Source organism: Chiroxiphia lanceolata, chromosome 2, assembly GCF_009829145.1.
Source record: "Chiroxiphia lanceolata isolate bChiLan1 chromosome 2, bChiLan1.pri, whole genome shotgun sequence".
Classification (NCBI taxonomy): Eukaryota; Metazoa; Chordata; class Aves; order Passeriformes; family Pipridae; genus Chiroxiphia; species Chiroxiphia lanceolata.
Genome location: NC_045638.1, coordinates 97,243,446 through 97,267,477, shown reverse-complemented (window position 1 = coordinate 97,267,477; position 24,032 = coordinate 97,243,446). Strand labels below are relative to the sequence as shown.

Sequence of the window (24,032 nt, the reverse complement as noted above, 5' to 3'; positions counted from 1 at the left end):
ATAGAACTGAGCATAAACTGTAGCAGGCTAGATGTAAAACAAAGATTACATAGGGTAAAGAGGAAACTTAAAGAGAAACTCACTAAAGGCATAAAGATAAATACCGCAATAAAACATTATTTAAACATATCAGACAGAAAGTTTACAGGGGAACAATTGGTACCTGGGAAGTGCTGTAGATTATGTGGACTTACGGATTAAGTAGGCAACCAGTAGATTCAGAGTGTTAGCTAGACTACTGGTCTGTGAAAGCAGTAAAGGTAATTAAAGAGGTTACAGAAACTCTACAGTGGAATTGACATTATTGCTTTAATTTTCAAAATGGAGTATGATGGAAGAAGGTAAGCTATCTCAAGAGGAGAAGAAGAAAGCGCTGCTCTGGAGACTTGTTAAAAAAAACCCCAAACTAAACATAAAACCCCCATTACAGAAACAAAAAACATGAACAAAATCCCCGATAACAAAAAAGTACTGGAAAATCTTCACACATTGAACAGTGACAGATATTTGTACAGTATTCATCAGTCCTTTCTCATTTCATGAGTGAAGCTGTTGAAACACTCATCCAATATATAAAATAAGGATTTTCCTGGAAGACTCACAACTTAAAGAATGATAATAAAAATCTTGGAAGAGGCAGACTCAGAAGACATGAACAAGTAAACTCAGACTGCAGATATCTTACTGGACAGTTAAAGCATGCCTTGGTGGCTACAGCATGACTTAGAAACAGAGACACCACAGTATTACCAACTCAGTCACGTCAAGAATGGAAGCTATGGAACCGTAAAGATCAATAAGCCTTATCCTTTTCCCTGCTATTTAGAAAGAATAGATACACTGCAGACACATCTTCAAGTTCTTCCCTGAAATCATGAAAGCTACGTACTTGCATGGCAGTTTTAAACCAAAGCTGATATTACACGTTATCACTGAGAGTTCTCTAAATGGAGAGCAGTAAGAAAAGCGCTGAATAACACAGGAATTGACAACCTAGCATCAAGCCAGTATTAAGGGGTCATCAAATAAGAAAATCAACATTTAGGATAATTAGACAAACTTTCAAAGGAGTCTACGTGTTAGAAATGTGATTTATGCATCAGTGAAACTTAGGCTCCAAAGTCACACAGTTGCTTCTGAAAACATACTCACTGACTTCATAACTGAAGTACCATATGCTATTAGTCATCTCTCAAGAGAAGAAAAGCCCGAGAGACCAACCTGACAAAACTCACTTAGTGTACTGATTAGGAATGTAGAGACCAGTTCCTACCAGTACTACAACATTTTACACTGCCAATTCTTCAGTGTATTGCGATGACTTTCAACAGAGGCAGGGTGAGCTCAGCTTATAGTTTTGCATAGCTGTACTTGTACTTAGTTCTGTCTCTACACAACTCAAGCAACATATATCTGCATCTATGAAAAAAACCAAGTAATTCCTGACTGATATTTCTTTGAGAGTTTTACAAACAGAAATATAAGTGTACAGGACATAGAAACCACCTACAACTACTAAAAAGCAAAGTATTCATTAAACAAAATTTCAAATATTCTTCAAGATGAAAGTAAAATTAAGTGTTGTGACACTAGTATTTGAGAACTATGGGTACCCTTGCTTTCAGTTTAGCTTTCTACAGAAAAGGCCTGTATCATTATTATTATATCATCTAAAATAGATATCTAAACATACATCATTTCTTAGGTCACCAAAAACAACCTAAAAATATTCAGCATTAGCTAAGACATACCATACATAGATTAGCAAAAACACAGATGAAATTACTATTGACATACTGTCTGACTATAAACAAAGAAGCTGCTAGAATCACGGCTCCTCTTCTCCTCACTGAGAGTGGAAACCATTTGAAAGCTCCAAAGCAGTTCCTAGGGAATCATAGCCAGATATTTCCAGAGGGAGAGGGAAGACCATAAGGGCATGTAACCATTCTCTTCCCGCCACAGAACCTCAAAGAGGAATACAGGAAACCTAAAAGGTAAAGATGAGGCCAAACCACCTTCAGATCCATCCAGCCTCTATATTAGCCCCAGGCAAATCAAACCTGCAGATTCATGGGAAGAGAATGGTAGGTCCCTCTAGCTGCTCAAGAAAATGGAAACCTGGAGTTTCCATATCCACTCTCAACGCTCTGTGGAGCTCAGGAACCTCATGAGCTTCCCTCTCTTGACTTTCCCTGCCATACTGGAAGGCTATGAAGCCACAAAAATCATAACTTAGAAGGAAAAAAGAAAACAGACTGCTTCAGAGTTCCCATCCTGTGAAATCTGGAAAATGCTGGAATTAGACCAACTCAGCCACGTTACTTGAGCATGTAGGGGCAAAAAGTTCAGATGTAGTCTATCACTGAGAGTGTTTATAAAGTGCATTCTATTTAATGCACAAAAACTCCCTGGTCCCTTGCTAAAACATAACCTTAGAAAGTCCTCTCCTATTTCAACATCTTGCCAATGATTGTTTAATGGATTTTTCAAAAAATATTCATGCTTTACTTTCCTTCTCAACTCATTCCTTACCAGAATCTCAGGTCTCTGCAAGAATTCTGTGTTCTCTAAAATCATAAAAATTGCTTCAGAAGTTTTTCCAGTGATTGTCCAACCTGTCTCTCAGTCCCATGGAAACTCTTTGCAAAGATGTTGCTTTTGTCTTGTCTGGAACAAATTCCTTCACAGATGGACCATCCAATATCTAAGAATAATTCTTTTAACTATCAATAGAGACAAAGAGATTCAGTTGCACTGTTCCCGTGGGATTCCTTTGAGTTCGGACACATCTGTTAAGATGCATACATCAGAGCTTGAATGAAGTTTTTGTCTGATTGTATCTCTGAGAAAGTTTCTGCCAAAATGATCTTATCTCTTCGTACTTGCAGAACATATATAGTTATAGATGCTTTCTGAAATGCTCCTGAAATAAGTGGCCTATACAGATCAACTCAGTTTAAATACGGCCAAGTCCTAATGACTTTCTTCCTCTCAGCAAAATCTTCAGAAGCTTTACCTGAGGCAGTTCAGCCTTTGAACAAGAACCCTACTAACCTTATGCATTCTCTGTCCACAAGCAAGGAAATACGTGAAAAACTGCATATAGCACAAATCTCATAAGCTTTCCTTTGTTTTTTTGTAACCTTTCCAGAACCTGTGCTTGTCCTTGCAGCTTTTTGCACAAACACCTCTCTTCTGGGTAAGCAGCTACATCTGTTTGTGACAGCTGAGTAGCTAGAGGTATAACTCAGCTGGAGCTCTATCAGCTCACTCTATCGCTTAATTCGAAATTAATTCAAAGTGGTGCTTTTTATCTGCCAAGCCCTCCATGAAAAGTTACCTCAGGAAGAACCTCTTCCCCTAGATTGTTTCTCCAATTGCACTGCATGACTTAGCTTTTCCCAAGACTGAAAGAGATGGAACTGGACACAATGCATCCTAGGTTCTGGATTTTGCTTCAAGGATTCATCTGTGCTGGAAATATAATGCTCAAATCCAGAATGTTAGGACCCAGTCCTACAAGTGTGAGAAATAATGCAATTTCATTTGGAGTAAGTGGCACCAGAAACAGCATGTAGAACATACTATGCTACAATAAAACCCTAAATTAAACTGAGTGTCACATACGACTTCAGGGGTTTTTTTTGCTAAGCATTCATATCAGGAAGAGTGGCATTCATACTATTGCTTAGGCTTTCTTCACCTCTGCCTTTTACAGCTGAAGAGCAGATGGCTATCATAGAGTTTTTATTTCCTATGCTTGGAAAAAGTATTTTGATCTGAATCATTCCAAAAGCACCCTGATATTTTAAAGTAGATTGGCTTCTGAATAATTCTCATAAAAAATACGTGGTGTTGTTTTCTGCCAAGCACTAGTGACTGTGCATGCAAAATGGTCAGTGAAGATTTCAAACTGATTTGAATAGGTGGCCCATAAAATCCAAGTCTTTTTTTCCAGACACACGAATGAGGCCTTATGAAACCATCTGTACATCTGTGCATCTTCCTAAGAATTGATATACCCTACCGTGCTAACTCTTTCTGGGTGTTTCTGATATTTTCAACAAAAATTTCTCCCAAACTTCCTATCTAATGCTAGTTTTTAAGTATCTTTATATTATTTGCCATCCACTAGAAAACTCTCCACCAGAATGAAGAATGTCCTTTAAAAATGAAATAATCTGCCCAGCTGCGGGGGAAGAGGCAGTATGATAGTCTGGGCAAGAGAGGAGAAGCAATGCTGTACTGTCTAGAAGGAAGAGAGAAGAACAGGAAGTGTTGCTGGCCCAAAGAAGAAAAGCATCGCCACAGGTGATGGAGAAGGAACTTGTAATGACAGGCCTTTTTTAAATGTTGGGAGCCAAAAACATTAATCTCTCGTGTCAAGGAACATATTTCAACAGTAAGTCTTGAGGCAATATTAAAAAAACACCAGAGAACATGAGAGAAAGCTATAGTAACTATACAGTAAATATTCATCATGCCTCATTTTAGTTCATGTGAGAAACTGGCATTGCTATTTTGCAAAGGCATGCCAAATAATAATTATATGCATACCATCCCAAACAAATACAGACCTGATAAAGGTCATAACCCATCATAAATAATGGAAGTTTTTCTACGGGTTTCAAAGCACAGGGAATCAACTAACAGAGATCAACACCACAAGAGGTCTTACCATTCCCTGAATTTTTGCAGGACTCTATATTTTGGGAACTAAATTTCAATAATTCATGACAGGACAATATTAATGGTGAAATTGTTATTAAACCTCTTTTCTGAAAAAACCCCACATTTTCAGTGTGAAAGGAGCATCTAACCTGGCTTTGCAGTTTATTCATATTTATAGAATCATAGAATTGTTTAGGTTGGAAAAGATCTTTGAGATCATCTGGAAGATGATTTGGGAACATTAAAAACTTAGGAGTCTAAAAGACTGTCCACAGAACAGGTAGAGCATGAAGAGCTGCAGGCTCCACCTCCCCCTGCTGCCCTCTGCCAATATTCCTCACCCCTGAACTTGGCTACCTCAGAAAGCAAAAGCAGGAGTTCATTCTCCAAGTTCCCTACAATCCCTGCTGGCCTCTGTCCTAAGGTTGCTTTCATGGGTTTCCATTTGTACTGTCAAAAAACATCAATGTGAGGTTTCAAATCCCATTTACTAATGAACTCTTTCATCTTTGTGAATGGGATAAAGGGATTCTTTGTTTGAAAATAAGGATTATTTCTTCTTGTTGTTCTGCTCATTTTTTGCATCTTTTCACAAGCTTTTTGTTTTCAGAAAACATTACAAGACAAAACTGCACCCCAGTTTTAACAAAGAGCCTGACATCTCCAATTTGAAGAGAATTCTTGTATATACCAAATTGCATGCTGCCTGCTGTTCAATTGTTTCACATCTCTTTCTTCTCCCCAAATCACCAGGTGAGATTTAGGAAAGTCTCCCCAATGTTTACCAGCTCTATTAAAATCAAGATCTCTCGCAGAAGCTCATAATGAATAAAGTCAGAAGCCAACAGGAATGAATTGCAGCTAAAGTGATTTTGATAGTGATGATCCCTATAACCCGGCTGCTTCCAAGCTTGGCCCTGAGGCAGGATTTTTAAATTAAAAAAAGGAAAAGAATACACATACTTTTTAATCTGATTTTTTATTGTCATGCCCTGATTTTTTTTATAGGTTTTTGCAAAGTCTGGTTGGCTTCCAAGCTCTTGAAACATGGTGTCATCATATTTCTTTCTTCTTTTCCCCCCCTCATGTAAATTTTACAACATCCTAAAACCACTGCAGGAGAGGTAAACTATATATTCTAAAACTAGTGAATGATGAGGTTCACAGTATCCTGCACATTCTTGCCCAAGAGAATTCCAGGCAGGGACCACTGTGAAACAACATTTTGAAGAGCTGACAGGGTAAGTTATGACTTTCCAAAATCGAGTTTTAATCATTCCCTCCCTTATTTTTGTATTTTTTGGCAAAATGGAAAAGAACATTTTTAAAATGCCAATTAACCCATGCTGAGTAATCTGAAAGTGAACGCACTCAAAACAAGGGCCTTAAAACTTAACAACCTAACAGGTCTACAAAGATTTTCCAGATTCTCACAGACTGATTCTCTCCACAAAACACTCCCCTTTCTTCGTGGAAATCCTTTGCAATCCTGGGTGTCAGAGCCAGACACTTGTTTTCTACCACTGCAATACAGCACAGGCTGAAACCCCCCAGTCAGCAGATATGCTTGGGTAATGAGAAGCATGTGATTACCTGGAGAGGAGCACCTACAGTTCTAGTTGGACAGAGACACGTTTGAGAGATCTTCCCTTTTTAATTTGTAAGAAGCAGCAACCTGACCCAACAACATGGTCTCAGCTTCCTCTGCTCGATTGCATTATCACAACCTTAACAGAAAAATGCTCTGTTTCAGTGGTAATTCCCAAAGAAGGGTGAAGGTAAGCCCTGAGGAAGTCTTGCTTATGACATTATGGAAAGAACATCCAACTGGAAAACCTGGTCCACAATAGGGGACGTGTTTTCAAGAACCCCAGCACAACCCAGCAGCATCTTGGTGTACTCACAATCAGATGACCCTGTGTGTGCGTGCAGGTTTGTTGGTGAATGTGGAAAGTGGATGAGGGCCGGGCTCAGAGACAGAACAGCTTCAAGGTTCAGGCAGGGAAGGCCCGGCTTGGCGCTGCATGCACCCGTCTGAGTAATCTCATTCTCCTCAGACGCCTTCTGGTTTTCAGCTGTCTTGGGTTTCTTCCTGAAAATAAACAAAGAGACCTTTGAAGGGACTGACTGCATATTTGGGAAAAGGCATTTTTAGAATCTGTTAAAGATAACTTTCTTCCCCCACCACCACCCCCCTCTCGCCTCTCTTTTCCCTTACAGGGAAGGAGGCAGAGAAGACTTTCCTCCATGCTTCTTGTTTGGAAACAAGCTGCTCCTTGTTTTGACTCTGATGCAATGGCCCTGAGACTGTGTTATAGCAAATAGGCCAAGCACGAAGCTCCTCATTCTGCCCCTACTGATGACATATAAAATGAAACTCATCCCAGTGGTTTAGACAATCGGAGCTCCATTTGACAAATATTAACCAAGGCTGTAGCATTCTGAATAGAGAGAGTTATACAGAAATCTAACAGCATTGTCTGAAAAGCAAACAAATATGCAAGTTTCCAGTTCAAAACAAATCAGTGCAGAGACTCACTTTGTAGGGAAAAACTCTGAAGCAATTTTGAGATGCAGAGGTCATCTAAGTAAAGCATGAAGACTCGGAGCCTGGAATAATGGTCTGTGAGCACTGTGCACATGAGCTCTCAACACCTCCCTTGATCCAGGACCTCCAAGGACTTAAGCCTCAGTGGTACATCATCAAGCAGGTACTCAATCATCACCTTAGTTTCCACAGATGGAGAAACTGAGGTACGAGGTGACGTGGCGGGTTTTGGATCACACAGCGAGCACTGAACAGGGTATGTCTGTTTTCCCCGCTCCGTTACACAGGTGCAGGTGCTCCCTCCTGTGCTCCCCGAGGCCAGTCGCTGCCCAGCCAGGGGCACTGCTGCCCTGGCCCGGGGCACACCGACGGCACCCCGGCAAACGTTCGGCAGTTCCCGCTGCATGCCAGGCGGAGAACTGGGGTCACACTTGGAAAAGGTGCAACAGGAGGCGCGGACGCCGAAGACATCCAAATAAAACGCCGCTATCTGCTGCTGACACTCGAGGTGCGAGCAGCGGCGGATCCCCCCGGGAGTGGGGGGGGTCATCCTTCCCGGGACAGCGCATCACACTGCCGGGCGACCACGGCGTAGGGGCAGCGTCCGGCTCGAGCAAGGGCCGTCCCAGAGCACAGAGGTGTCGCTGGAGCCCAGGCAGCGCTGCCCTACGCCCCGCACACACAGTCCTGCTTCCCATCTGCGGGCAAAGCCCTTCCCAACAGGGCTGGGCTCTCCTCCTGAAGGGCCAAGGCGGGAGCCCCTTCTTCCCGCACGCCCTTGCCCTCCTGCACCCCACCCAGGACGGGCGGCGTGCAGATGACACGCCAAAACACGGCGTTTGAGAGCCAGAGCGGCCCCCTCCGTAACCCGATGTTACAGCAAGGCAGGCCCCGTTCCCGCGGGGGGCGAGGAGGAGCAGCCCGGCCCGGCCGGTTACATAAAGGCGTTACATAAGGGCGGCACGCCCGGCCGGGGGCAGGGCCGGGCCCGCCGCCATTCCCCGCGGCCGCCGGCGGGGGGCAGCACCGGCCTGGCCCGGCCGCACACCCCGGGGCGAGGGGCAGAGCGGGCAGAAAAACTGTAATAATAAAGAAAAGTTAAACGGGACAAAAAGTAATAAAACAAACACACACACACACACCCCTCCCCTTGCAAAGCCTCCCGGAGGTGCTGGGCCGGGTTGGCCGTCGGCACCTGCCTTGGGCTGCCCGGCGCTGGAGGGATGCCCTGGGCAGGAAAGGGCGCCCGGTCTCAGCGGGACGGGGTTCCGGGGCGCGGCCGGGGAGCTGAGCTCCGCACATGAGCCATCGCCAATGGAGGTCACACCGATAACCCCGCGGCTGCCGGCAGCCCTGATGTGTTTTGCCTTACTGGGGCTACAAACCCCCACGCCACGGGACGGGCCAACGATACTGCGGCTGTGAACTACGTGTCTATAGTCAATATGCTCAAAATACACTGGCTAAAATCTAATCTGATTTAAAACAATAGCACATGACTATATGGACCTTACTTAAAGTTGTCGAGGTGTAGAAAGGGGCCGAACTGATTGAACTCCGTTTTAAACAGAAGGAAAATGAAAGCATTTAAAAGTGTATTTTTTTTGCATGAAGAGTAAACAGAGCATCTTGTCACTCCAAGCTTGGGCATCTATCCGTCTGTTCCCTGTTCTGTCATGGGAAAGATCCATCTCTTGCAACGCGAATGAGAATGCATGAGACATAGAGCTTGTATGTGGGCACATATATTTTGAAGTACATGGACTGCATATGTTTTGTTTATAACAGTCTGCATGGATCCTTGGCATACGAACTCTGGCACACCTTCACACGCCTCATTTCCAGATCCCATGATGTTCCCATGTGTAGCCAACATGCACTAGGGACTGCAGGAAATCTGTGTGTAAAACAATGGGGTTTTACAGGATTGCTATCCAAGCAGCTTTCAGATAGCACATCTTTTTGTCCAGGGAGCAAAGGATGTATGTAAGGTTGGACTCTGGATGCACAGGGCAATGAAGTTCCTTGCACCTGGAAGCTGAACTGCTGTTTTTAAGGTATGTTTTCAGCTCAGAGTTAAGCCAAGTTACATGCTTGGAATACAGCCTCTGACTTCAGCTCTATCCACACACAAAGCCACCTACCCTGGGCAGGACATTGCTGTTATTTGTAGGGTAGGGGCTTAGTCCAAGTAAACATGACTTGTCAGCCACTAGCACAGCCAGAGTTGTGCTGTTAGACCAAGCACTGACTGATGCTTCATCCTGTGGCTGATCCTGTGTGTGCCTCCCAGGCCTTCAAAACTCATTACAGGGATAGGTTAAAAAATGCTATAGCAACAGGTAGTAACACCAAGGAGACTGTGCAAAGGACCCCCTGTTTCTTCCTTTCCAAAGCCATATATTTTCTACTTTGCTCTTAAGGCTGACATTGTGTTATCGAGATGCTCATTGTCATCACTTTTCAACATCAGAGTCCTGCAGCTTGATGACTTGTGCTTACTAGGATGGTAAGAATAGCAATGATGCTGACTGGCACTAGAGACAATACCTCTCCACAGCAGTTCATTTCTCTCACTGTTTAGACATGTTCGGCATCTCAGTACCTCCTGAAAGGAACACAGGCTTCCATAGGAGAAAGGCTGAGTAATGAATCAGCCAGGTCAGTTAAGGATCTAAAGAAAACTTTTCAGAAAAGAAAAATCCTGGAGACACTGTGATCAAAACTACCTATGAAGAAACCCAAACGAAGTTCTCCACCCTGCTGTTGCCAGCAAAGGCAAAGCCAGAGCAATCCTGCTGTTGTTTTAAGTATATTGCTATTCTTTTGTTCTACCTTATCACCCATATAGAAAGCTCCTATTGCTATGATCTTCACCTATATATTCTAATTAAATATTCTTACATTCTCTTTCATAGTCTACTTCTATTGCTATGTTATTACTATAGTCTTCACAGGGAGAGTTGTTAAGTGCTGAATCAGGTTGTCGTACCTCCATCCTTGGAGATTTTCAAAACTTAATTGAACAAGGCTCTGAGTAACCTAATCCAACTTGGAAGTCAGCTCTGCTCTGAGCAGGGAATTGGACTAGACACCTCCAGAGGACCATTCCAACCTAATTTTTTTCTGATTGCACACTTCTTCTATGAACACTTCCATCAGCAAGCTCTCTAATATATCTCCAAGTTCCAGAAGCTAAAATAGCACACTAACTGTGGAAGAGTATGACTTGCTATAGCTACATGAAAAACCCTGAAAGAACAAGTGTAGGAGCGAGAATGAAACAAGTAATAAATATTGTTCATGGAACCTTCCCTAACTATACCTACTTATACCATCTCTGGACTTCATTGATTGGCAACCCTATGTGATTATTTCAGTACTAAGGGTCAGTTTACCTTGCTACTTTAGTTCTTGTGATTATGTTCTTCTCTACAGACTAATCCTGGAAACAAGATGTTTGCTATTTACTTGTTAGTCAGGGCAATAAAAGTTGCAACTTATTTGCAAAAGAATTGGGAATGTGCTCTTGGAGCAAGGGGCTCCATTCTGATATCCAGTTATCTCTGAGCTCCTTCTCCACACACAGGTGCGGTGCATTACAGGTCCTTTCCAATAGTGCACTCAGTATTGGAAATAATCAGAGGGCCATCATTGTTTTTGCTTCTTGTGAAGGACAGCAGAAGGCCAGTATAGCAAAGAGATGGCACTTCTGTACATGGACCTGATGCACAGAATACCAGAAGCTGGGGACAGAAAAGATGCTGACCTTTCTAAGACTAATCTGAGTCTAGAGGGTCACTGCAGAATTCGTATTTGCTACTGATTTACAAGAGATTTATCCAGTCCATTTCTAAACATCCTACCTACTCCATCTCTTTAAATTTGCTGTCCTACGTCCAGGTACTTTTGTTGGTATTCACTTTCACCATTCCCTTATATTTATTGTGTTTGTCTTCATTATGTTAATTTACACCTCTTAAAATATATTCTCTTTTTTCTTCATCGTATGTTTTCCAGTACCAGTATCAGGCTAACTGCATCCACTGTCATCCTTGAACTGAACTGTGCATATCAGTACTTGCCAGCTCATGTGTAAAGCAAGATGTACAATCACTGCCATAATTTTATTTCTGTTTGCTGTCAGTATCTTCATTGCACTGAGATATTCCCTCTTGTCCACATACTTTAACACTGCACTGTCATAACAAGTGGGGGGCTACTCACAGTGATGCAGTGACTGCAATGATCTGGGCACTGGCTGTAAACTAGAATTGGCTCCTTTCTGTTTAATTTGAAGGCAGAATGGGTAATATTTTGGATGTCCTAACCTCAAAGCTATCTAGAAACTAATTACTACTTCTGAGCTTTGGAATGCCTTTAAAACCCCTGCTACACTTCCCCTTTCTTGCTGCCACTCTTGCATACAGCTTTCTCTCCCTCAACCCTCCACTTGCTCTCCACAGTTGATTTCTTAGCATGTATCTCCCTTCCAACCATTGGAATGAATTTCCCCTGGATGACTTAACATGTTCTCACAGCAGGGCCAGCAAACCAGGTCCCTGTCAAAAATAGACAATGTATGTTGTACTTCTCACCCAGCAGCTATAACTAGTGCTTGAACCTTCCCTTACAAGGGGAACAGCTCTCTATCCTGCAGAGACACCAGGTTAGCAATGAACAAATTAGCTCAGGTATAGGAGCCAGTGTAGCCACGCAGAGCCCACAGTAGCATCCTGGCTCTCAGGGGAAGCTATGATAATGTGACTGCATGAGAATAATACTACATAATGAACAATAATGAGGCAGTTTTCAGCCTCTGAATACAGGGAGGGCTGGGTCACCAACCAGACCTTTGTTCATCGTATATTAAACAGCACGGAGGGAACACACCACAGGGTTGCTGATGTTGTTATGAGTGTTGCTGCTGCCTGAGTCTGCCCACCCATGTTCCAGGCATTATTTCACCTCCTCACAGATACGGCATCACCTTACAGTAAGTGCCCTCAGGTCAGAGATGCCTATAGTGTCCAAGCACTGCACTTAACTCACTGGTGTACAGTTTGTTTGCAACCTTAGTAATTCACAGAGGCTATATATAATTGGAAAAAAACCTCCAGCTTTTCAGATCCTAAAAATAAGAGTGTGAAAATAGTTCATGTCTGATTTTAAGTAATATTTTTCCTGAGTCTTCTGCTGCACATTCTTCCTCTGCCTGTGTGCGGCTAACACAGCTCCTGATATCAGTGCTTATCACTGCCAGTGTTGTGTCTCTTCCAGACGTGACATTGACAATACATATTTAGAAACTGACGAAGTAAAGAGGGAGAGAGATGAGCACGATCACAGAATATAAAAAAAAAAGACTCGAAAGAACAACAAAAAGCACTGAAATCTGCCCAGAGACCTCACCTCAAAATTCAGGGCACTCTGAATGCCAGAACTGAGGGTGAAGCTTCCCAAGATGAGCTCGCTTTACCTGAGCCATCACAGTTTTCCTGCCAGAAGTGTTGTTCAGTAGTTAAAAGTCCTGCACAGGCTGACTGCCTGAATATTCACAGAGCTTCTCTGATGATTTTGCAGCCACATTGATCTTCATGCTGTTACAGCTACATGACTGGCAGTTTGTTTAAAATCTCTGATTGCAAGTTTGTGTCATACAATGGAAAACACAAACTCCTGAAAACATCGCCATAAAATGTAATACGAAAGAGAAATCCCAGCAGAACACTGCAAAGCAAGAATGGGAGGCATGGAGAACTGACAAGAGAGACCCAATGTTCTAGTGCAATAAAAGCCTGGAAAATTTAATCAACACAGAAAAGTAAAATAAACTCCAAAATCCCTTACAGGAGACTGATTAACATAATTAAATTAAACTCAGAGATTAAGTTAGAGTGAAATTTGCTGTGTCTTTTTTAGGCCTGAAGTGGGGTTTACATGCCCCCAGATTTGTCTGGTTTTTTCCGTCTCAACCACAAGTCTCATGAAAGTTGGGTCCCAACTACAAAACTTGCCTGACTTAAAACCTCAGAGCATCTCGGCTACAGCAACACTGTGACAATACTGGCAAGTACTGAGAATTGATCATAAGAATTCAAAAATATGGGATCTACAGGGGAAAACCCGCAAATAACAGACAAGTGGTCATTTCAGAGCATAATAAAACCACAATGCAAAGTCAAAATTCTCTCAGACAACTTTACCTATATAATCCAGCCAAATCTTACAAATCATAATGGCCTTAAATCATAAATGACTCAAGGCCTGGAAAGAATAGTGTAAACCTTTAAGGAGATGCAGTAGATTTCATCTGTATTGCCTGAAACACCAGTGAGAGAAAAGGTGTCTCATTAAAAAGTTATAAGAATAAAAAAGAAGATAAACACTCCAAAGACAAACATGGATGAACCAACTAGAACAGCGTGAACTAGAGCAGTAAGTAGGGAGAACCTGCCAAACTAAAAGATACAAGCAGATCAAACCAGCCGTTGCTGAACTATGCTGTGAGGCTACGACTTAAATATTTAACAGTTTTTTATTGACATACTTTTTGCCCACATATTTCCTTGCAAATTTCAAAAGCAAAACTTAGTTTACCCTCATCAGTAAGGCTTGCAGGTGCTGCAGTTTGGTTTTGTTTTTTTTAAGATGTCTTTTTTTTTGCTGAACAAGAAGTCTTTTATAAGAGATAAAATATACTTACAGTGGTTTCCAAATGGTATCACTCTTCAGGTAAATTACTCCAAGCCTTGGACCTAGTGCAGACGGTCATTGGGGCAGGGAACAGAGAGAGGCTGTGTCTGTACCAAGAAGAATCAAAAGGAAAGGTCAGGGGCAAATAATAATTATTTAATAAAAGCAAGAAAATTTGCTACAACACTAACTGGCATTCTCCACTGTCAGTACAGCTGGCTGCAGCCTGGTAGCACCAGATTCTTCCTGCTTCAATCCCTCCAGCTCTGGCTGCAAATTACCACAGAGTCAGTCCCCAGTTATCCCAGGCTGCCCATGCAACTAATCTGGTGAAGCGAGGAGGAGAGGGAGGATTAGACAGCAAAGTGCTATCAGTAGGATTCATTCTGAGAAGCGGCTCACTCTAATGGCATGAGCACGGAGCAGTGATGGGAGAGCTAGCACAAACTTGGCATACTCAAGTGCATCTCATCAGAACAACAAGGCTAGTCCTGTTCAGAGGAGCAACAAATGCTTCCTCAGGACTGAAAGGCAGGAAAAGGAAGGAAAAAAATTCTCCTTCGTGTCTTTTGCTGTCTTCACATCACAAAAATGATGGCTCATATCAAAGCAGAAACCCCACTTATCTCCCATCAGCCACCAGGTCTACTGCAGTGACACCAGGGAATTAACTTATTGTCAGCCTTGCAGGAAAGATTCAGCTCGGCAGCAGTTTTATCTCTGAAATCTTCTGAGCTAAAGAGAGAGTTGGAACCAATGGACTAATATAGAAAGGGATCCACAGAAAAACCTCAGCTCCAATATTTATTAGAGGGTGATTTCACCATCCAGACCTAAGCTTTTGGAAGTATTTACATTTTTAGGGGACTTGAATGCCTCTCTAGACTTATAGAACTCTGCCTTTGCTAGCTTCCTATGATCCTTGGGTGGTTCATTGTGGATGTTGGAAGTACGTCTGAAGTCAACATCCAGGGACAGAATTAAATCCTGCTTACTTCACTTATGCAAAGAACTCCTGGGATATCATATACAGTGAAGCCCCTGGTGCTACTTCCATGAAGAAATGATTTTGCCTACTCTGATCAGACAAGAAAAGCAAATATTTGCTTTATCAAAAAAATCAAGAAGGTGAACAAAAAATGATAAGAGATGTAATTGTTATTTCACAGGTAGCTAATGTCACTGTGCAAGTTGGAATTTATCTCTGTAAATGCAAAACAATAAAAAAACCCCACTGTTCATGCAGCAGGAACACAGGAATGAGTGCCAACAGACACAATGAAGGATTTTAGATGACACTGTAATAATGTACTTCACAAAATATACATTCAGTTTTATGTTCAATTCACACATTTTGTAATGATGATGATTATTAGTGACTGGGATAGTTACTACATACTGATTTCAACAGGCCACATGAAACCTGGCAGCTACACTTCACAGGGGCTCAAGCAAACACTTTCTTTGATTCCAGTTTTTGTAGGTTCTTCCCTCTTGGAGTCTGCTTTGAATTGCAAATTAAGTAAATTCAAACACACACACACAAAAATCCTCAACTTGGCCTAAACCTCTGAGTTTCACCAGGGCTTGGGAGAGGAACCATATGTCAGCATCAGGTTAGCTCAAAAGAATTACATAAAACAGTGACACCTTTCACCAGTACCAAGAACTGAATTTCAAAGGTGCAGCAGCGCCCAAGGATTCTGTAGATTTAAGCCCTTGCTAACACTCAGCATGGCTTACTTTCAAGCTCTCCTTCCCACTTCCATATACGTCCCACCTGTTCTATTAATGCTGACCTTGTTTCTTTTATCCACCTTGCACTCATAGGTCTGTCTTTTATCTGGCTATTCCTCACCTTTTTAAGGCATAAATCCCATGTGCCTTAAAGACTGCCTAGTACTTCAGTTAAGATGCATTTTTAACTTGTACTAGAAGCAGAAAAATCACAGGATTGCGTCTTTAGTCTTTACTTTGCAGAACTCCTGCTCACTTCACTCCTAATTTCACACAAGAGAAGCCTAAGAACTGCATGTACTAATCCTGCATATTTTGTCACCTCTCTTTTTTTGTCATTATTGCTCTTCTAATCTCTGGGATCCCAATCCAAGTGGCTCTCTCTTGTAGCACTGCCTAGCACTCAATCTGGCTTCACATCAAGGGTCAGGCAGACAAGTTGTTAGAGATGGGCTGTTCAAAGTCTTCTACAAAATCTGGGCACAGGAATCTCTGTGAAAGGCAATACTTAAAATATCTCCATTTTGCTCCGTATTTTTTTGCTATGGCCTGGGAAGAGATATCTCTTTCCTCCAGGGTAATGAGCATAAAGCACAGAGATCCTCATCAGTTGTTAGGTACTTTTTAAATACATAACATCAGCAAAGCTGATGGTGTTTCTGAAGACATGGGGGGGTGCAACAGAGAAGGAAACACTTCAAATTTTTCTAAAAGACTTAATCTTGGGAGAAGTTAGAGGAGAAGGATATTTGACCATAAGAGAGGCAAGCAGGACAACAGAGGAATGGGATGTGTGACAGTGGATTAAGTAATTCCTTCCCTCTCTACCTGGGCTTCTCTATCCAGAAAAGGAAAGCATTACATTCCTGCTCCATGAGGTACTGTGTGCTTAATTAAGATTTTGGAGGATAAGTTTTCTGCATGAATGCATTCCAGAAATGCAGACTTTTATTACTTAAATATTCCCACTAATGGTAATAACTTGGGCATTTTATATATGCTCACTTTTATCCCACCTTGATCTTTCCAAGTTTTATCTGTTAATTTAGAGGGTGTAAGAAACATTAATTCTATCAGTGTTTTTATTAAGGAAGGTCCCTTTTATGATAGCAGTGATGTACTACAGATTGTGATTTAAGATGTACACTTTAGGTCAGTTTTATACTGACTTCAGTGCAGTTGCAGTGGGCATAAAGTCAGGAGAAAATGTGGTACTTTACATAATAGTGCTGATGATTAATGGACTCCAGGACCATAACTCTGTATTCTGAGGCACTGATCGTCCTTCTCCCTCCTGAAATTTGTGTCTTGACCCTTTCATCTCTTGTTAGCTACCTTTCCAGAGCTGTTCATTAATCAGCACCATTGATCTGATGTGGTCTGTCATATCGTATTACTTAAAACACACAGAAGCAATCATTGGCCTGACTCTGCTCCTTACACAACACACCATCATATTTCCTTTACAGATGACTTAAATATTATAAACATCAATTTACTGCTGGTGCTTGGTCCCGAAATTGGCTTTTTCTAGACTGGTTCCCTGCAGGACATTTCTGTCTCTCCCCCTGGATGTACTCCTGTCTGCTCAGAGACACCATCAAACACCTTCAATATTCCCGGTTTGTTAGGGGCACTCACATGTCTGACCAGCAAGGGACAGTTATGAAAACAGCCCTTACTTTGCTTGAGACCTGGTACCACAGCCTTCTGTTACTTTCTTGCAGTGAGTCCTGATCAAGCAGACTCAATTTTTTACTTAATTGCTATTTATTTTATCCCTGCAATAGTCTTTTCCCTGATAGCTTCAGAATGTTGCTTCCTTCTGCCTTTCCTGTGATCCCTAGTAATGAAAAAATTAAAAGATGAGCTTCTTGTGAGCTTATTTCTGATTATTCTTATTTGCTGTGCTGGTATGGTGCTGTCGATCATGAGGCAATGGAAAATAACTTGCTCGTGCCTTAGAAGTTAGCATGTCTGATCTTAATTCACATATTGTACAGGTCTCCTGAGTAAGGTGGGGTCAATTTTAATTGATGCTTTCACAGTCATGATATATTTTCAGACTGGGCTCTCTAAGCTAAATCCAATTCTTTTCTGGTCACTTTTTCTCTCTGGAAGTAGCAGAGGAGACAAGAACATCAGTGTTAGCCATCAATAAACATTAAGAATCAACTTTCTGCTTGAAGTGGGTTATTTCAGATGCACTTTAGTGTTTCTTATTCAGAAGAAGGTACATCCTCTGACTAAGACTGACTATAGCATTTATGTTACAAGAACAAGGTTAGGCCACTGGCTACCTGTAGGTAGATATCCAACCCCGGTGTCTTTATACAGAGATCAAGGTAGACTGATATGAAAACCACCATTCCAACAGAGGCCAGAACTTGCACCATAGAAAACGTAAAAATTTAGCAACACAGGACATGCTATCAGAAAGCCATAACTATGACTTTTTCACAATAGTCAAGGCTTCATTTAGGACAGGAAACTGCTCATTTTTGTATTCGAGTGGGAACACTGTATATGTCCACTATCAGTATGGTCTGAAATTCAGAAATTAATTTGTTAATGGATTAGACATTTGCAGAAAGACTGTTTAAAGAGGCTAGACTGCTCTAGCCTGGTAAAGGCCAATTTCCCACAAGGACATGTTTGCAATAGTACTAGGGAAAAAAAATCTCTCCTTGAAGTCCCAGGGGTACCTACTGAAATCCAGAATAGCAAAGTAGTCTGTAAGAAAGTCTACATTATGTTCCCACTTTTTGTCTTATAGACCCTCTATTATTTGTCTGCATCTGTTTCTTTTTCCCTTCTTTCACTGCCTTTTATCTGATAGTATAGAATTTCACTGCTCTTAAGCTGCAATTCTTTTATTAAATTTGACTTTGGCACTTGGAATAGGCATTTTTAAGGTCTCACTTTTGTCTGTTTATTCTTCTGGTATTCCTTTCTATTTCTAAACAGTATTCTCAATGCAACAGCTACCCATACCTAAGAGCTCAGGTCAAAAAGGATAACTCTTCTCCTATTGACTTTCCTTTCTACTTCCCATGCCGAATGGCCCCTCCTACCAGGTACAGTGGTACAAGGCTTCAACCCTGAACATTTTGAGAAGTTCTCTCTCATTGAAAGTCTAAATCTGGGTGCTGCCTATTTTCCATGAATGAAGATCTCATCATGCTTAGTGTGTTGGGTGCATAAACTCCACACTTGCAGGTGAGCCGGGTTAGATGGTGCCCAAGCACAATGTGTGGCTGCCCTCTTGGCTGCACTGGCTACACGTCACTGTGGGTGGAGTAGGGTAAAGCCATGGTAGGCAACGTTAAGCAACTGTTTGGACTTTGCACACCTGATTTGAAATGGTGAAGATAACTGGCACCGGGAAGAGGCAAATAAATGTCAGCTGTCGGTGAGCTTAATGAGAGCAGAAGCAGGTCACCAAAAGTCCTGATGTAACATTCAGCTAAAGATTTAAAGGAATACAAAAATCTATGATGCCAGACTGACCCATGGTAGTGTGTCAGACCACTTTTCACTAGTGGTAACATGTAGGAACAGTATTGTACACATATGTAGATATATACATATCCATTAACCATATATTTATATGTATGTATAATTATATACATGATTATTATTTTAAAATTATCTTGTTCTGGCAAAACATTGCTGGGTATACAACACAGAATTCTCTATATTCCTACTATGGAGCCTTCTCAATTGTACCTGAATGTTAAAACCACATACTTTTCAAAATAGTTCATTAATGAGGGGTGTGACTGAGGCAAATAGATAAATTTGTAATTTTATGCTGCTGGTCAAATATGGAGTAAATCTTCTGTGCTCCTACGTAACCTTTTCTGGGAACAGATTGATTTGTGGGCAGTGCTTGTATGCTGGTAGCATTGCTGAATCTTGAGTGCTAGTTTTCTACAGATACTTAGTATTTACAGAAGCAGTTTGAGAGTATAAACAGCCTCAGGCATTTATGTGCTGATGCTGTAGGTTAAAAGGTATGAAACTCAATGGAAGAGGTTAAAGTTTTGAAGCTGTGAACACTGAAGATGGCCAGCGCAGACTATTGCCTTGTTAACAAGAAAGCGGCACTTGGACAACACGACACTGCCTTAAGCAGGGTTCTCACAAAACCAAAGGTATAGTTGTGCTGCAATTAATACTGATGTTTCTGCAACTGAAATATGAGTTGCCATCACTGCAATCACCAGAGACAAAGAAAATGTGTAGAAATTAAATTGTTACAGTAATATATCCGCCTAAGCTACTGCTTTGGCTAGATGAGCCAGATTAGCTCATGACAGATGAGCTTCATGAACATTTCATTGCCAAGGAACCCTGTCAAAATATTGGTGATTTCTCCGAATCTGTTCAACATCATGGAGATGTCAAACGAAATCTGAAAGGACATTATTTTTCAGGAAGAACAAAAACAATGAAAGCATACGAAGAAAATGAGCTGAGTTTTTTCCTCCTTTCCTAAACGTTGCTTTAGTTTCATTGAATGTTGTCCTTACAAGTACTTTGGCCTAAATCCTGAAACCCTCAGTCCCATAGATGTTGGTGAAGTGAAGAAAGTACTGAATCTATTCTCAAAGAATAGATCTCCATGTTTAAGTAACCAGGTTTTCAAACTGAAAATGTATTTTCAACTAAGTGCAGGGACCATATAATCTCAACACATAACAGAATTTAATGAAGATTTACACTGTTGACACTGGTTCTGCCATATGACCTCCCTCCTGGTCACAATGGTACAGCACGTGATGCATCGATGTCTGGCCACCAAATTTTTGGTTCTTATGCTGAAAGATGATCTCAGTCACAAGTCGGAAGTACATCGTCATAAGTACGGAACGTGATACAAAATGGCAACTGATAAAAGTAATGAAATACTGGTTTTTTCATGACTTGTTGCTTGCAGAGACTATGAGAAACTGTTTACATTAATTAAAGGTATAATTCTCTGTAGCACAATGAAATAAATTTCAGCTATAAATTTCCATGGATTTGATCCATTTGTCACAGGACCGTCTCTATCAAGGTAAACTAGGAAATAACAATTTCACAGATACATCTGGTTTTCTCAAGCACCAAGATCCAGGTTATCAAACAGGTACACAGAAAAATTGAACACTCTTCTCCCCTCACAGAAACCAGCATCTTCTTGATGGAATTCTTCCCTCTCCCTGAGCTTTGATTATGCAAATTGTTTTATAAGGAGAGGAAGATGCTGGCACGATTTTTACCTGCCTTTACTAGAGGCAAGTTTATATTAAAAATCATGTTTGCATGGATTCTGAGGGGTAAATTCTGAGACAAGGAATCTTTTCCTTAAGTTTTAAGATTCATACCACCACTGCCTGAATGCTGAGCTAAACAACTGCATTACTGACAGTCACAAAAAACATTAAAATGATTTCTAACTTTTTTTTTTGTTTTGGATGACTGTCTCCTGTCTCTGAAGATTTCCCTTGCAAGTCATTCATTAAAGAGTTGGTAACCAACACAGTGAAAAGACTAGGTAAAAAGCACCGTGAACATATTTTCCCATACCATTCTTCCTCTGTGTTTGCTGCCTCTGGCCTCAAACTGTACAAATGAAAGCTTGTTTGATTTATGTCAAAAACTATATATAAAATATCATAGGGGATCCACAGAGAAACAGAGTCACTGTGGGCTTTGGTTTCATTATCCATTGAGGAATAACTGACTACAGCCTTGGAGTATGAAAAACTGATCAAAGCCCTTGCTTCCTCATATGCAAAGAGAAACCCACTGTAGATTTCCTGTTTCATGCTTCAGTGCCAAAACACAATGAAAAAAGTTCTAGATGAGCATGTGAATTATTCTAAAACATTGTTAAATCAAATCTGATGGTTATGCACATTTGTGAAACTCATCATTTGAAATGTCAAGTCACTGACAGCAGTGTGTCCTGAGGTGTGATGTATATTTGTGATAATTATTTGCTTTTTAAAGTTATGTATCATCTGCATCAAAACAGGATTTTTCTTAAGTATGCCTGAAATGTAGAGATGTCAGTGCCAGCTGTGTTATTCAGATCTGGGTTTTAAACACCCTGTGCCAGGAAAACACGGAGTCAGGATATGACTACAATGCCATTTTTAAGGCACTCTGAGTTATTTTTCACTTTTCTCTTAAAACTGTATGTAGTGTGGCTGATGGAGAATGATTACTAGCATTAATAGTAGCTGCAGTGATTTCTACTCTGTGCAGTATACGCAGCGTGATGCATTAAGGAAAATAGCATAGCAATAATTGTTGTTATTCTTACTTCAGTATTAGCAAATGATAAACTCTTGGGATTTATTGGAATTCAGTATTCAGATCTCTTCTGTGGCTCTTAGAGGCCTTTTCTCTGGTCATTTCAAAACTTTTTTGAATGAAACTGAAGACAGTTGGCTCTGTTGTTGGATAAGTTCTGCTAACGTAGGAGGGCTGTCTCCTGAGTGTTAAAAAGACCATTTGCAAATCTTCAGCATCTTCTTCCTTGACAGCAGAAGTTACTACGCAGAATGGTTTAGATGATGCTGAAATGAAATTTTACAGGAGATCCACAATCTTCCAACAGGAGACAAGGTAGGGAATGGCAGTGACTTGAGGTGACCCAATAGCAACTTCCCCACCTTTTCTTTCTGGCAATTGACACTGTAAATCAGCACCCCACCAGTGTCTGAACTCAATCTTTTTTCCTATCAGAAAAGAAATTCTGTGAGGAGACTGCAGAGAATCTGGCAGCTACCTTACTCCTGCTATTTCCTGACAGAAAATGTTATAAGAAAATTGCCCAGATGAACAAAATTATCAGGGCGCTTGCAGATATTCTAATCTGTGCCATGACCGGCAAGAAGTACCATAGGAGATGGATCAGGAATCTTAGCTGTAGGGGAGCTCAGAGCTATTCTAGTTCAATCAGATTTCACAATTTGCTCTAATGAAGACTGCTGGCAGAAGTTCAAAGCTACTCCAGGTCTCGACTCTCCCTCCACATTACTATAAAAATGTCTGTAGAAGTGTTAACTGCAGAGGAGCCAAAAGTTGTTTTGGTTCCAGCCTTTCCCAGCAGGACTAACTGAGAAAATAGAGTAGGAGTGCTAGTTCTGCTCACAGCTCCCTCAGCCTCCTGTAGAACACCAGAGACGTTGCCGGGAACATGGCAAAGTGTGCCCAGTGCTGTCACCCCTCAGAGCTCCTGCAGCCTCAGCCACTCCCTCCAAACACCACTGACACAGATACACTGGCTCAGTAACTCCAGAAGTCTTTGGAATTACCATCAACCTCTGCTGCTGATAACCTGAAGGCTGTTTGAGAGGCAGCAGGTATCAGGAGGATGGCTGTGTTCAGCCAGCATTGATTTCTTCAGCCTTTTGTCTGTATCTGCTTTCTGTCTCATTTGGAGGTGGTTACTGTTACTACACGTAGCATGAATCATGTCTCCGTTAAAAAACAGAGCTTCAATTGTCTTACATAACCCCTGGTAACTGCATGTCTAATAATAGCAAGCCATTTCCAGGTAGGGAATCTGTCTGTGTCCCAGACCAGACACATCCACATGCACGCACACACACATATTCATATTACTTTCTACACTTCACTTCTGGGAAGGAGTGAGCTTTTCACATGCAATATGACAGTTCTGAGCTGCAGGACCAGACAACTATTATTTTTAAATGCCATTTTCACTTATTGCCTTGAGAAGCCAGTCCAGTACGTGCAACTTGCTTCTCAGCCCAAACAGCAAAAAGGAGCAAAACCAAAACCTGACAGCTCTGTTTGGTTTTTAGGGAACATTGAATGGTGAGGGCTATGTCCTGAAAGCTTGAAACTTTCCAGATTTTAACCCTCCTTCTGTCTCTTAGGGAAGGCCCACATTTTAATCAAGTTGGTACTTCTCATAGTTCTGACAAACCTTATTTTTCCTCCTCTCAGTTTCCCCCTTGGAAAAGTAAACAACAATACGCAACACCCTCATTACTGCCAGCCTAATGGAGAATGGTGCAAATTAATGATGACGTCTTCAAATGAAACTTCTTTATAAATTGAAAATATAATTATTTTGTAATCCATGAGTGGTCCACAGAAAGGAGGAGTTTCTGAAGATTACTATGGTGTCACAAAAAATCTGAACTTTCATTCAGTAGGAGGTTAAAGAAGAAATTTTCACTGGCAATGTAGCTGCTTTTCTGTGAGACATTGAACTGCCCATCCTTTTCCCAATGAGACAACATTTTTCTGCAGAGAAACATGATTCAGGTCCATCAATTATAGTATCCTGATTTTGGTAAATAACAAACACAAGACTCTTCAAAGGGAGGGAATCACAGAATCATAGATA

The 24,032-nt window shown here is 41.3% G+C and overlaps 1 protein-coding gene across 25 annotated transcripts in view; it reads right to left on the bottom strand.

The window, feature by feature from the left end:
• Nucleotides 1-24,032, bottom strand: part of ZBTB20 (zinc finger and BTB domain containing 20) — a 477,688-nt gene that overhangs the window by 20,422 nt on the left and 433,234 nt on the right. For 20 of the 25 annotated variants that reach the window (XM_032678457.1, XM_032678452.1, XM_032678453.1 and 17 more), the window contains 2 exons: nt 13,929-14,025; nt 6,579-6,766 (listed from right to left, as the gene is read on the bottom strand). Coding sequence is in view for 2 of the 25 variants with exons in the window: in XM_032678444.1 (XP_032534335.1) it covers nt 6,579-6,766; nt 8,418-8,524 (295 nt within the window). In the remaining 23 variants the exon portion in view is untranslated. Of the gene's footprint in view, nt 1-6,578; nt 6,767-6,892; nt 6,997-7,213; nt 8,152-8,417; nt 8,606-13,928; nt 14,026-24,032 lie in introns of those variants that run through there. The other 5 variants (XR_004355162.1, XM_032678444.1, XM_032678445.1 and 2 more) reach the window with 4 other exon arrangements.